General features: G+C 38.1%; 1 protein-coding gene across 1 annotated transcript in view; it reads right to left on the minus strand.

The window, feature by feature from the left end:
• Window positions 1-3,826: 3,826 nt before the first annotated feature.
• ttyh3a (tweety family member 3a) overlaps window positions 3,827-14,484 on the minus strand; it is a 37,314-nt gene continuing 26,656 nt past the window's right edge. Inside the window, exons 11-15 of the mRNA XM_033970999.2 lie at window positions 13,653-13,745; window positions 12,036-12,172; window positions 10,056-10,229; window positions 8,463-8,538; window positions 3,827-5,471 (exon numbers count right to left, since the gene is read on the minus strand). Of these exons, the coding sequence (XP_033826890.1) occupies window positions 5,400-5,471; window positions 8,463-8,538; window positions 10,056-10,229; window positions 12,036-12,172; window positions 13,653-13,745 (552 nt within the window). The 3' untranslated portion in view covers window positions 3,827-5,399. The remainder of the gene's footprint in view (window positions 5,472-8,462; window positions 8,539-10,055; window positions 10,230-12,035; window positions 12,173-13,652; window positions 13,746-14,484) is intronic.

Raw genomic sequence — 14,484 nt, forward strand, 5'->3', positions numbered from 1 at the left:
ATTTTGGGAATAAAACTTCAGATTCTGATGTCTGTGTGATCCCTCAGTCGTCCAGGTCTGATCCATAGTAAAAGCCAAAGTTAAATCTGTCAACTGGACAAATTGTTGTAGGAGTGAAGACGTTTCGAACTGAGGAACTGAAGTGAAGAACTTTAAAACATGCAAGAAGTGATGGATTTAACTTTGTTTTTTACTTCAGATTGTGATGTTAATCCACAGAATGAGCACTGAGGGATTATAGTTCATAGAAGAGTAAGAATGGACAACTGATCTAGCTGATAATGACTCGACTTGGACTTGAACTTGGACTGGGAGACCTAAGGATTTGACGTTGACTTGACTTGACTCGACTCAGACCAGACTGACTGAGGGTGCATTCAGAGACGTGCGAACATTGTTAACTGAGATTGCACTGCTCCCTTTTGCACCACTGCAGACCCAGACCAGCTGAGACTCGTCCTAAATGATTAAACTCGGACTTGGACTTGAACTGTAAGGACTTGAGTGAGACCCGACTCAAACCCTGATATAAACCGACAGAAAACACAGAATCTAAAAGGTGCAGATGATGTTCAGGCAACTTAACAGGAGGAAAATGACTCAAATGACAACAGTTCGCTCATGAGATATTTAACCAGCAATCGTATAATTATAAGTTTATAACAATCTCACCTCATCTTTGGTCACTTCGCCGTCAGCAGCAGCCTGTTTTCCTTCCTTATCCTTTTTCTTGGACTTTTTGGGAGGCTGAGGAGAAAAAAAAAGCGCTATTATCAATAAGCTCTTTGTCGAGTTAAGTGTGTTGTCTGACAAACAATATAATCTGATGCAAACAGTTTAAAATGTGCAAACTAAACAGGAATAAATCACTGTTTTTACTCACCATGTTGAGTTTTAGACAACCGACTGTTAACAGAACAACACACTAAACTGTTGCCGTGGTAACTGTGTCCTTAAAGATGCATAAAATTTTGTTCATTCAAATAGATTCTTAGGAAGTTATGGGCTAATATTTAATTTTTCTTGTCAAATCAACACAAATTTTAGACAGTATGGCGTCCAATTCCTATATTTTTTTTTGCAAACTTTTATTTAGGAGAGACAAGTTTATTTATATAGCACAATTCATAGTAAGTAATTCAAAAAAGGAATACGTAATAATAAGTTAAATAGCCAGGATACTTACTGCACAAGTCTCAAAACAGATGCATTAAGATTGTAACATGACAGACACCAAACCATTCAGAATTTGGTTTCCAGAGATAAAAATAGACCTCGTTGAGCTTGCCACAAAAGCCTTAGCCCACGCATTAACCGATTAACTGTCAACTGAAACCTATATAGGCCTATACATGTGAGTATATGTTCACTCATTAGCACATGCCTCTGTATCTGCCTATGCGTAAATGGAAGTACTTATTAGGTGAATACACTTGTGTCTGTGATTGGAGCGGGCACACTGAAAGCCCTTCTTGTCTGGTCTCTTGGGCATCCCGCAGCTGTTCTCCATTCAGGACGCTTCAATTGGAGCTGTGGTTTGGACACTTGGCACGGAGCCCAGGCAGACTCAGGATGTGTCTCTCTCTGCAAAAAAAAAAAAAAAAAAAAAAAAAAAAAGACCAGACCCCCCTCACTCCCCAGACGCCTCCTCCTCCCATCTCCTCCTCTCTACCCCAAAACCATTCAGCTCCTCACCTCAAAGCATTAGTGACGCATTCCTCTGCTCCAGCGACAACCAGAGTAATTCAATTTCCTCGACAGTGAGACCGTGTGAAATTCTATTGCATCTTTTGGTCTTTGAGAGTTCATCAGTCTCAGTCAGGCTTTTGTTTGTGCATTGCTTTGTTTCGTTCAACTCCCAAAATAAATCACAAGAGGCTGGGATCATATTACAGCCAAGTTAACTTTGGTTGAGAATATTTGGAATAACATTAGGCTATATTTTAATAATCTCATATCTATCTATCTACTAGTTTTAGCTTTGTAGAGTTGCTCGATTGTAAAGTAATTTTGACAATGGACAAACTTAGTACCTACACTACCTCAGGACTTAAGTAATCACTGATGTACTATTTCTGTATACTCCTATTCCCCTAAAATGTATCTTAATAATACTTAAAATTAAAGAGTACACTGATTGGGCTTTGTTCTTTTGTAGCTGGATTAATTAGCCTATTGATATCTGATTATTATACCAACTTGATCCATGTGAGCTTTTATCCATGTTATAATGCTGTTACCTCCTCAAAAACATACCTGGAGTTGTGTTTTGTTTCATTCACACATGTTTGAGTAACGCTGCATTATTAGTCTGTCCACATCTCCAAAGATCAAAATGCTCTGTTGCACCTTGTGATGTCATGAAGTGGTAGTTTTCAAATTAACAGTTACCTTTTACCTTTAGTTCAGTAGATATTGGGTGACCTATTCTTTTACCCTGTGATGAAAAAAGGACAAAACACAAAGAAGTTTAAAGCGCCTTATTGATTAAATTGTTTGTGTATCAGCTAACTGCTTGTTGAATTATTTGGAAGTTCACCTTAACCATGTTGTCTGTCTTAGGTGTTCTGCCCAGATGAGTCTTTTAGATGAGTATTTTAGCTTTAATGTAAAAATTTTATGTAGAGCTCGATTCTTAACAACCAATTTGAGTGAATAAATATTTACACTGTTTTGTTAGAGGTAACTTTTAACAAGATTATTGGATGTGTGTGTAAACTTACCTGTGCTACAGAGTGGACTCAGCCAATCAGGGAGGTGCTCTATAAAAGGAGGCTGATTTTTTTTTTTTTAATTTTCCTGTTGAACATATTTTTGGTGTGAGGAATAAACGCACTTGGGTCTGCACTGGACAAATTGTCTCATTAAACCTTTAAGGTTGCTATCCGGGCGATAACACACCAATAATTAAAATAGTTTCACATCCAAATTCAACCTATTTCTAAAAACTTGAAAGGTACAATATGGAACTATGTCTGCCACCTTCTTGTCTCCATGGAGATAGTACTGCTTTGCCTGGAAAGTTCCATGGTATGGCATAAACCTCTCTTTCTCCACTGAGACAAGCCAGTGACACCACCAAGTCAGAGTAAAAGTGTTTTTTCTTTTAACCATGAAGCTGAATTATTGATTATAATTATAAAAGATCAAAATATATGTTTAATGCCATACAGTGGAACATTCCAGGAAAAGCAATAACTTCATGGACACAAGCAGTATCCAACTTCCACCAGAAAAATTGCATAGTGCACCTGTAAATAATTTGCAGATGTTTTCTCAAAAGGAAAACTGAACACTACCATGGCCTTTGAAGTTAACATATGACCGTTAGATCAACAGTCATTCAATATTCATTTATACCATCTCATGACAAAGGAGCTGTCACGTGTAAGAAGACCAAACATTTCATTTCCTTAGGCCTATAATTAGCATTTTAAGGATACACATAATGCACAGGAACGTATTTTCGTTCTTTCAGATTCAAATCCGGCTGGTGGTTTGAGTGCTGTCAGTGTTTGGCCCCAGCAGCTGGTTGGCGCTGAGATGAACTGGGACCCGGGAGCAGACACGAGACAGGCCGCTGCACCTGACCCCTCTGCCCCCCTCGCCTGCTGTCCGCCCCGGAGGTCACTCACATAAAACGGCCTTTCTCCTCCACTCGGTCTGTTTTGCATCCAAACCCAGAGTCACGTCCAGCATTCCCCTGCAACTTAAAACTCCAGCCCCCCAAAGATTTTCTGAGATTTCTGCAACGTGGGTGAGGATAAAGTAAGACTACGCTGCCTTCTTGTGGCGTATCCGGGCACTAACTTTCCACAAGTCGTTCACTACATTTACAATTTGTTTAATTTTTAAAACACATCATCCAAGCTCAGTAACCACATTTTTTTTTTCTTTTTACATTTACACATTTTATAGATGCAAAAACGGTAGAAACAAATACTACAGTCATTTTAAAAACAAAATAAAAGTCTATTATTCACATTAATGAAACGTCAATCTGTGAACAAACAATGCTAAAAAAAGAAAAAAAAAATTAGCAAAACGTTAAAATAAATCAAAAGTATTTTCAGAGACTGTAAATGTTTATACTATGTACAGCAATGCATAAACAACGAAAAGAGTAAGACTTCACCAGAACTAGACTTGAACTGGGCATTACTGAATACAACAATTTGGCTCATTTTTATAACTTCCACATTTAGCCTAAATATAGACATTTAAAAGGGAATTTGTGGATTTTGTTATGCAAGTCACTAGCACAGTTCAATAGTTCTCCTAATCTGAAAACTCGCCATAAATATGACTTAAAATACACTGAATTCAGGGTTCAAAATGTGGTTTATATCAGTCCCTTCACAGCATCACGGTTACATATATTTTAAATGCTAAAACACATTTTAGAGACACCACATTTCCATAGCATAAGGATCAAATTCATACCCTTATGAATGTTTTTTACAATATATTCAGGAGATCATTTTAAAAGATTGGAGAAAAATTGAGATCGGGTTTGCGCTTAATCCAGCCACTAGGGGTCGCAAACCACTGGAACATGTGCAGATTGGAAAAGCAGTGAAATAAGGAAAGGGCATCTGATGTACAAGGAGGAAGATGATTTGCGATGACAACCCAGAAATATAAAAAATCTAATTGGATGAGTGGTGAGCTAAAATATGAGACATTTACAAGTTGCGTATTAACTACAGCCTTCAGTTCCTCATTGTCCCATAAAAGTTTGTACAATGTGCTTCCAGTATTACACATCAGTCCTTATTTTAAGTCATTTTACACGCTCCAATCACACAAGCTGCCTTTTCTTCATTTTCAGGAGATTCAGGGCATACGCTGGAATGAGCTCACAGTTACCAACCACGGAAAAGTCTTCAGAATAAACTTCTAAACAATAGTCCCAGAAATAAGTAAAAAAAAAAAAAGGTTGAACTTTTAAGACGTGCAGAAAAACTGGTCCCACGTTTAGTTAAGACAAAAACACATAATTGAGTACATGTTATGTTGTTATATTTGCATTTGAGGCTTTGAAAGACCTGAGATGGTGAGATGAATTGTCTAAAAACTAGGTCAAAAATGAACTACTGTGTGATGTCTATACAACAAATAAGGCTCCTCCTCTCCTAAGACAATGAGTGAATATACAGTACTCAACAAATTACCAGAATGACTAGCAGTAGTATCAATATACCCTTAAACAAAAAAAAGTTGGTTTTAAATGCAGTTCTTTAAGCTCCATCAGCACCATTTAGCATTTCCCCCAGTGGTAATAGTTGTCGTTTTAGGCTTCAAAGTCGTCCGACCAGTGTGTTTGTGAGATTGTGGAAAAATTGTGGTGAGAAGCAGAACAGAAAACGTGGGGATTTGAACGGGAGGATGCAGGTTTTTCAGTGGGACGCAGAGCTGTTGGCTTCTGGTCGGCTGTTGGCCAGGTACTTGGCTCTCATGCTGGAGGTGTACTGTGGAAAGACAGACCAAAATAATCAAATATCAAGTATAAAAACACAAGATGATTCGAAATTGCCCATAACGTTGATGCATAAACTGGATTAATCCAACAGGACTATGGGTTTGCGGATTGCCAACGTGTAAGAAAACATTGTAAAAGCAACGTGGCGTCTAGGGAAGGCATGGGACGATACTCAAATTTGGTGTCACGATTATTATGGCCAAAATAATTGAGATTAAGGATTATATTATGATAATTATTAAAGTTAGTGACATCTTAAAAATGTTATGGATATGAATAATTATAATTTTAATATTATTAATAGATTCCATATTATTATTCCATAAACAGCTGTTATAGTACTGTACTTTGTTATCAGTGAAGACAACAATGATCTAGAAGAAATGATCAGGGAGAAGTTGTTTTTTCTGCACATTCTGGTGAAATAATGGCAAGTATCTTTATTGGCGATTATCACGATTATATAATATGTCCCACGAATGATTATTGTCGACCCTTTTTGTGACGATAAATTATGTTATCGTTTATCGTCCCAGCCCTAGTCTAGGGAAACATCTCCAGATCCTGAGCTACAGGTTCCTGGAGGCCTATTACTACATGTAGGCCTGCCACGGTAACACATTTTACAGCATGACATATTGCTATAGAGACATATTGTGATAAATGATAGTATTGAAACTAGTTTAAGCGACTGATACAATTAATCCAATTAACAATTAGCCATAAAAGTAACTTATTCAACCCTGTACAGCTCAAATCTTAGTGTATTACAACAAAATTAACAAAAATCTCCCCAATTTTTCAAAGAAATAAGTCCCCGCGGTAAATACTGAGCCACAAAATATATTGTTCCAGCTTCCATATACTGAATGATGAATTGAAATTGTAATTATCATGACAGGCCTAACTATTTGCTTCACATGGCAATATTAATAACATCACAGTCAAAATAACGCCAACATTATGGGCAAAAGTGTATAAAGATACAGATACAGTGTTATATCAATGAGGGATTTTCTTTCAATGTAAACTCAAGAACATTTATGAATGTGAAGTAACATAATACCTGTTTTGCCTGACCAGACAAGACTATAGACACTTTTACAATACTGGCAGGCAAATACCTTTTAACATTACAGCTAAAATCTATACAATTTTAACTAAAGAAAATCCTTCATTGATTATACCTATAATAACCCCATCAATCAGTCACAGGGCTTAGGAATCTAGGGATCTATAACATATAAATATACAACACACCCAAAGACAGGACAATATGTTCTTCTTTATCAACATTATGATCTGTGTACACCCAGGGTCCACCCATGTCCCATGTACAAGTAGAGCAAGCAGAACCGTCCCGACACACAAATGCATATGTTTTGGAAACTGCTGGGACCAAACATAAACCTGACTTTTATACGGTTTCATGAAAGATTCATAACTGTGTTAAAACTGAAATGGAAGAGAAAATACAGGCTCTCTACACTGTCTGTGTGAAATCACTATTTCTCAACAAATACTGTATTATATATATTTCTTGTTTGTTTGTTTGGATGGACAGCTGCAACTAATGAATATTTGGTCATCAGCTAGTCAGTAATAATTTTTTTTTTCTACTAGACTACTCAAACTATTTTCTTTTCTTTTTGTATATTGTGAAAAGGTTGAAATATGGTGACTAAAGCAAAACAAAACAAGAAAACTAACAAAGTGCATTATTGGTCAAAATCAGTAAATGCTTATTCAGTTTTGCAATTTTTAATTAATAACGCCACCATCTTTGTCATGAAACATCTTTTTCATGTGTTTTAAAGTCTGGATTTCAATATATCAGCTCAACAGATGTCCTTGAATAGATACAAAAATAAAAGTTCAAACTGTATCAAGGAGCAAAACCTCATTTCAGCTAATTTACAACTCTAACCTAATTCACAAACCTAAATGTCATAAATGTCTTTTATCTACACATGCTCCTCTCACATTAGAAAAAGGGAGGGCAACATGCAGCCTGGGGCCACAGAAAACAAAAACCAGGTGAAACACTTAAAGAAGTCAGGACAAGGAGATGCGGGATCTAACAGCCCCGATCGGACTTTGAAAAGGGGTGAAAAGGAGGGGGCAGTTTTTAGGAGGAAGTGCTAGGCGGGGCAACAGGCCGCAGGTTTTGGGGGGGATTCGGGGCAGTTTTGTACCTGTGAGCGAGGACGATGAGGTTACCAAAACGACCTGGAGCTGTCCGAAGGCTTTAACTGCCAGCTCTGACCACTGTTACTGTCCGCTGCGGCCAAATATTGAAACTGAGGTGCGCAGAAGAGAGGTGGAGAGTGAAGTGCGGTTTAGAAAGAGAGAAACAAAGCAGATCTGGGTGTGGACCGACAAACAACACATGGGGGAATGTTTAGGCCGAGGGACAGGAGGTAAGTTTATGTGTGAATCTGATACCTCCAAAGTGTGCCTAGTCAAGCACGGAAGAACTATACTTTCTATAAAATGCCTGGAAGCTTTGGGAAAATACAGGCAGAGGATTCAACAGTTTAGAGTTTCAGAGCAGCTTTCACAACAACTGCCACATAACCCACAGGTCTTTCCAAAGTTTTTTTTTAATTTACTTTTTTATAGCACTATGTAACTTCTACGGAGGAGGGTGCACCACTCGTTTGTCGGGGTAAAGATGATATTGTTTTGTCCAGACTTCAACAGTATGGCATAACGTATCTCAAAAATCCCTTGAAAAACATACATTCTTTCTGTGCGTGAGGTTGCATCTCCACAGATCTGACCCCATTTGGCCTGGAAACGTCAACTGCTTGTCTCCACGAGGATAGATAACAGCGCTTTTCCACCATCAAGGAACCACTCACCCATTCACGCACACATTTATACACCAGTGTACGCAGACACTGAGACAAGCAGGTGGCATACCCATCTCTCAAAACAATTACACAGTGCGTCTTTAAATAAGAAATGCTGGACTTACTGAAGGGGGAGGAGACTCTCGTCCAATCAGGGGAGTGTTTTCACAGCGCGAGTTCTGGAAGTTGGCGTTCTGAGCCCTGCACGTCAAACACAGAGATGGTGCCAAATGAAACATGTTTCTTGCAGATGTGAAATCAAAAATCAAATACTTCACACATTACGAATGTCAAGAATATTTGGTTCAATACTCTGGATTATTCAGGTCACAATATAATGGTATGAACAAAAAAATATAACAAACTTATTTCTTTTGAATTCAAGCTATACTTAAAAGCAAATCTAAATGTCATATGCTGTTTTTAATCTGTTTAATTTCTTTATAATTTGGTAGTATCCTAAAAAGTATCCCAAGTACCCTAAAAGTCTTATATTGTGTATATTGTGAGCTTTAAGACAGGCAATGATGCTTTTACCTCATCAAAAACTTACCTGGAGTTGTGTTTCGTTTCATCCACACATGTTTGAATAACACTTTATTATTAGTCTGTCTACATCTCCAAAGCTCATAATGCTCTGTTCCACCTTGTGATGTCATGAAGTGGTAGTTTTCAACTTAACAGCTCCTTTTACCTTGTTTAGTAGAGATGGGAAATTCCAGGGCTGAAATCCTAATGATTCTAGTGAAGGTGTATGGAGTTTAAAAACACAGTGGAGCACTTCCTGTTTTACCACATGACATCATAAAGTGGAATAGAGTGTTTTCTGCTTAGAGAAGAATTCAGTCTGAACATGCAGGGTTTGTGTGTTAAATGTGTGTAAATGAAACAAAACACCATCTCAGGTATGCTTGTGATAAAGAAAAAAACATTACAACATAGATCAGAAACAGCGCAACACGAGCTCTTTAAGTTACTGCATAAAGCTGGTCATATATTTGATCTATTAAACAATGTGAATGTAAGGAGAGTATTTCACTATTGGTTATTTATGTCAGTAATTGCAAATAATCTTAAAAATCGTGACCTTTCTTCACAAAATAATACTGAAACTTGATACTGTGACATCCCTTTAAACAAGAAACCTGCCCCGTCAGCTCTGGCCATAAGCAGACACTCTATATGCACAGAGACAGTGACGAGGTGTCCTCTCGTTTCAGTGTTAAGCCTCAAGGTTTGTTTTCATTGATGTCACAGCTGGAGAGCGACAGCTGCATCCAGGACTCTTCACTGGGTCCCAGGAGAAATCTACTGGTGTTTGAGCGCACAAGTCCTATATCACTCCAGACATCTCAGACTGCAGTGAAAACACGTAATACTACTCCTTAATAAAATGTAACTGAATTGAACTGAGTAGATATAATCCGTAAACAATAAGTAAAACTGACGTCCTATTGCATCAGTGTAGATTTAACAGTTCTTGCATAATCAAAGTGGATACAACTTTTTGGCTATTAAACTATTTAAATGAATCAATATAATAACAGCAAGGTTTACTTCCTGTAATTAAAAAAAACCCCAAAACTTTACTTCTCAAACTGACACTTGACTGGTCTAATACTTTGACAAGTATTTACCACAAGTGCTATCCCACCCTACCAAGTGTTATCAGAGCAACACAAAATGCTGTCATCTGCATTAAATGACTCTAAACTCACATGTACTCTGTGACGGGGGCGTTGCTAACAGTGTGAGCGGCGGCTGGGAGGCTGGTCTCGCTGCCGTAGGAGCTTCCGCAGCTGTAGAGGCTGGGCATGTGCACGCGGTACAGGTTATCATTGTTCTGTCTGCCCCCATGACTCAGGGACTCATCCTCACTGTCATCATCACTCCTGAGGGAAAAAAAACCCACTGTCAACAAAATCACCACCAGAGGGCGCACCATACTGTTTAAAATATGTAGCAGTCATATCCTACATTCTGTCCCTGCTCAGGTTTAATTGATTCTTGAGTGACCAGAGCTGTCACAAAATACAAAATTCAAACTGAAAGCTTAATACAGAATTTTGAGACATTTTTTTAGACACTTAGTTGTTTTCAGATGCTAGAATGATGTCATACTCTCAAGAGCCATTTCCCTATTGATTACATTGTGCTTTACCATGAAATATGCAAAAGGTAAACACACAAAGGTTTAACCTGCTCATTTCTATTAGTGACTAGAACCAAGAACTCACTGTATTATCACAAAAATCTGCAATATTCATTTTAGCTGCCCCCCCGATCTGTATTAAATATTATGGCCAATTAAATGTTGTGATGTCATCTGAAACCCAGCGACAGAATGCAATACTCAACCACAAAAAATAGCACTTTTGTATATAGTTTTGGATATTTACTATTCTAAAACTAGGCCACATTTTGTCCTGACTACGTTTCTTCTGTCCTAGTTAGTGTATTGATCTGATGTTTTTTTGTTTAGTTCAGTTGTTTCTGCTTATGTGTTGTTAATGTAACTGCAATTATTTTGATGAAAACGTTAGAATCGATTAGTAACTGGATTTAGATACTGCTGACAAACCTAGAATAGACCGAATCATCACCCCAATTATGTTATTTGTGCACAGCAGCTTTTAGTTCTGCTTTTAAAACTAAAAAAACTGATCATCTGACTCCCTAAAGTGCAAATGTTGTGCAAATGTTATGCTAATTTCCTCATGTAAAACCAGAACATCCCATTTCATTGCAGTGGCCACATGTGAAGCCTTAGTGAAACTCAGCAGTGGTCTGTGTGAGAGAGGAAGCTCCGGCAGAGATCAGACTGACGAGCAGAGCCTCCTTCAGTGAGGAGCTAATTATTCTGCAGCTGAGCGCACCCAGGAAACTACATTCATTATAGACATCCGGCAACGCTTATCAGCTGCAGATAGCACAAAGAAATGAGAACAATCTGCCTCACACACAACTGCACAGCAACACCAACCCAAAGAGCTTTGATAGATCCAGGCCATCTAGGCACAATTAAGAGAGATAACAACACTGTTTCCTATTTATGGGTTTCGGCTGCCCGTTATAAGTGATGCTTTTTAGGACATTTTTTCTTAATCGCTATGGCAATGGTCCTAATCGTTTCATTCATTATGAAACCCATGGATAGGCTGCGTTCACGTTCCACAACTTGATGCTGTTGTAATTTCAGATGGAGGGCAGGGGGCTCTATGAAACTCTATGGGAGATTCACTGTTTTTTTGGATAATCACTATGGCAACGGTCCTCATCAACGGTTTCATCATCAAATTCTAAAACATGAACACAATCTATCCTTCGGTTTCAGAATGATGTTGTACTTTCAGATGGAGGGCAGGGGTCTATAAAACTCTATGAGCGATTCACTGTTTTTAGATAATCACTATGGCAACGGTTCTAATTTTTCATCATTCTGAAACATGAACTTTGTGCTAGTTTTTCACGTATATTGTCCCAGCAAGCAAAACTCTGAGGATTTTTTCAGATTCAAAAGATATAAAATGGTCCTAATTTTTCATTATTCTGAAATGTTGTGATGTCACATGGATGTAACCTATTTAAAGAAGCGCTAAACTATCATAGACCCACCACCTCACACAAAAAGACTTCTGCTGACTTTTCTCTCTAAAACAGGAAGTATTGACTGGACTGCCATGGCGACTGATGCTCACCTCTTTCCCCTCCAGGTGTGGGGCACGCTGCAGATGATGGAGCTAAACATGAGCGCAGTGACAAAAGAGAACAGCACCAGGTAGATCAGACCCTCCAGCCCGTCATAGCAAAGTCCGGTCAGGGCCTGGACGTAATCCTGTAACCATAGAAACAATTAAGTTACATGTAAAACCACTCGTCAGCAGGAGCAGGAGTCAAAGACGGCAAACTGGAATGAAATTGTGTGTGATTCTTTTAACACACACTTTGTGGACTATGTAACTCTACTAGGTGGTAGGAATGTTTCAGAGTATAGCATTAAACCTATACTAGGCCTGCGATGATAACAAATTTTGAAGCATAAGGTAGATAGATGTTAGAGAGAAATATCATGATAAACGATAATATGAAAATACTTTAAGTCACTGACAACATAACAGTAAAGCAGGATAATCGCAGTACACCATCTTTAAACAGACTTCATAATCATTTAAATGCCAGAGTTGCAGCAAATAAAAAGTTACTTATTTTAACCCTCTACAGCTCAGATCTTATCATATCACAACAAAAATAACTGTAATAAAAATCTCCCCACTACAATAAAGAAAATGTACACACTTAATCTAAGGTTTTCTTTATGCTGTAAATGCATAGTCATACTGTGGTTCATTCCAGCCAAGGCAATAGCATCACCATGGAGACAAGCAGGTGGCATAACCCCTATCAGAAAAGGTCCACAGTGCACCTTTAATATGCAACTGTGATTCATATTATTATAACCAAGACTTGTAACTGCTTTCTGAAACTGGGACAGTGGCCTTGCTTCCTTTTATGGAGATGCCTGATAATCCATGCAAATGAAAATAATAATTGGTGGTTTTCAGATTCTATAATTTGATGATGATGGGGGCCAAGAGACAGTTTTCTCTATCCATAATATTTCACGTTACCATGAAATATCTAGAAGTTCACAAATATTGAACCTGATCATTTCTATCATTGACTAGACCCAAGAACTCGCTCGCTGTATTACAACAAAAATGTGCATTTGAACAATATAAATTTTAGCTGCCCCACATCTATATTAAATAATATTGGTCTATAGAATATGATGTAATTTTGAAACCCAGCAATATTGACCTTATTCCACCCCAACCAACTTTTTCTGTAAATGCAACTAAACCACGCTTTCTTTGTAGAAGCACTAATTTCGTTGCTTTTAATGGAGAATTTGGGAAAAATTTTGGCACCAAAATATAATATAAAGTAGGTTGGTTTGCGTCAAATGTTCCATGTTTATGAGCAACAAGTCAACACTGCACTGACTCTCTGGGAAGCTTTAAAACAGCTCTGTAGTCCCTATAGGACCTATTTGCTGTCAAGATCAGCAGCTCCATATAAAATAATACAACCCAATGATGATGGCAGCGCCCACGGCAACTTCTGGAATAAGGTGAACAGCAATTATGTAAAATCATACAATCAAGACTGAAATGTTGTAGCTCTGTTCTAGCTAAAAAACTTAAGAATAACCTAACTGAAGATGGCAGATGAGCTGTATAAACAAAACAGCATTACATAAATATCACATTACTGGACACATAGGCAGGTACTGTCTGTGTTTATGTGCAGCGTACCAGGTGCAGGCTGCGACAGTCCACCAGCGCAGTCAGCTGATGGAGGCTGATCTCTGTGCTGTTCAAAATGCTCTGGATCTCCTCCAATCGGCCCTGGGAACCAAAACAACACTGCACTGTTAGAATGAGATTACTGCGAAAAATCAAGTCTGTCACCTTTAGTGTGATTATAATAGAGCTAACGAATAAAAGTGTTATCTCCGCACATTGTGGAGTTTACTTGGAGAGAATGCATGTTGGCTGACCATTAAGTTAATTATTCCAACACCAAGATTATTAGGTTAATTGATAATTATGATTATTCAGGTCATAATATAAGTCTTAGAACTCAAAAGCATGAACAGTTATTGGCAAAAATGAGTTACTTTCGCTTCATAAAATAAAGAATGGTAACCTATTAGACAAGGTGACTTACCGATTTAAATGGTCATGGTAAATGGTCATATTCCTATATAGCGCTTTTCCATCTTCAAGACCCTCAAAGCAAACCACTCACCCATTCATACACCAGTGTACACAGACAAGTGGGGGCAAGGTGGGTTATGGGTCTTCCCCAAGGACACAACAATGGTATTCATCTGTGGGAGCTGGAACTGCCAACCTTTGAGTTATTAGATCTAATCGCTCAACCAATGATGTTTATGTCAAGAGCAGGATTTGAACTGCCAACCTTCGGATCAGTGGACAAACACTCATTAGAGCTAGTGTCTCTTTTGACTGACTGTGAATATAATGTATCATTTCCATGAATTTGGTTTTGCATGAATTTTGTTAGCCTCTGTTTGTAGTATAGACACATTATTATTAGGGTTTTGTGAGGTTTTTCAAAATC

Source organism: Periophthalmus magnuspinnatus, chromosome 8, assembly GCF_009829125.3.
Source record: "Periophthalmus magnuspinnatus isolate fPerMag1 chromosome 8, fPerMag1.2.pri, whole genome shotgun sequence".
NCBI lineage: Eukaryota > Metazoa > Chordata > Actinopteri > Gobiiformes > Gobiidae > Periophthalmus > Periophthalmus magnuspinnatus.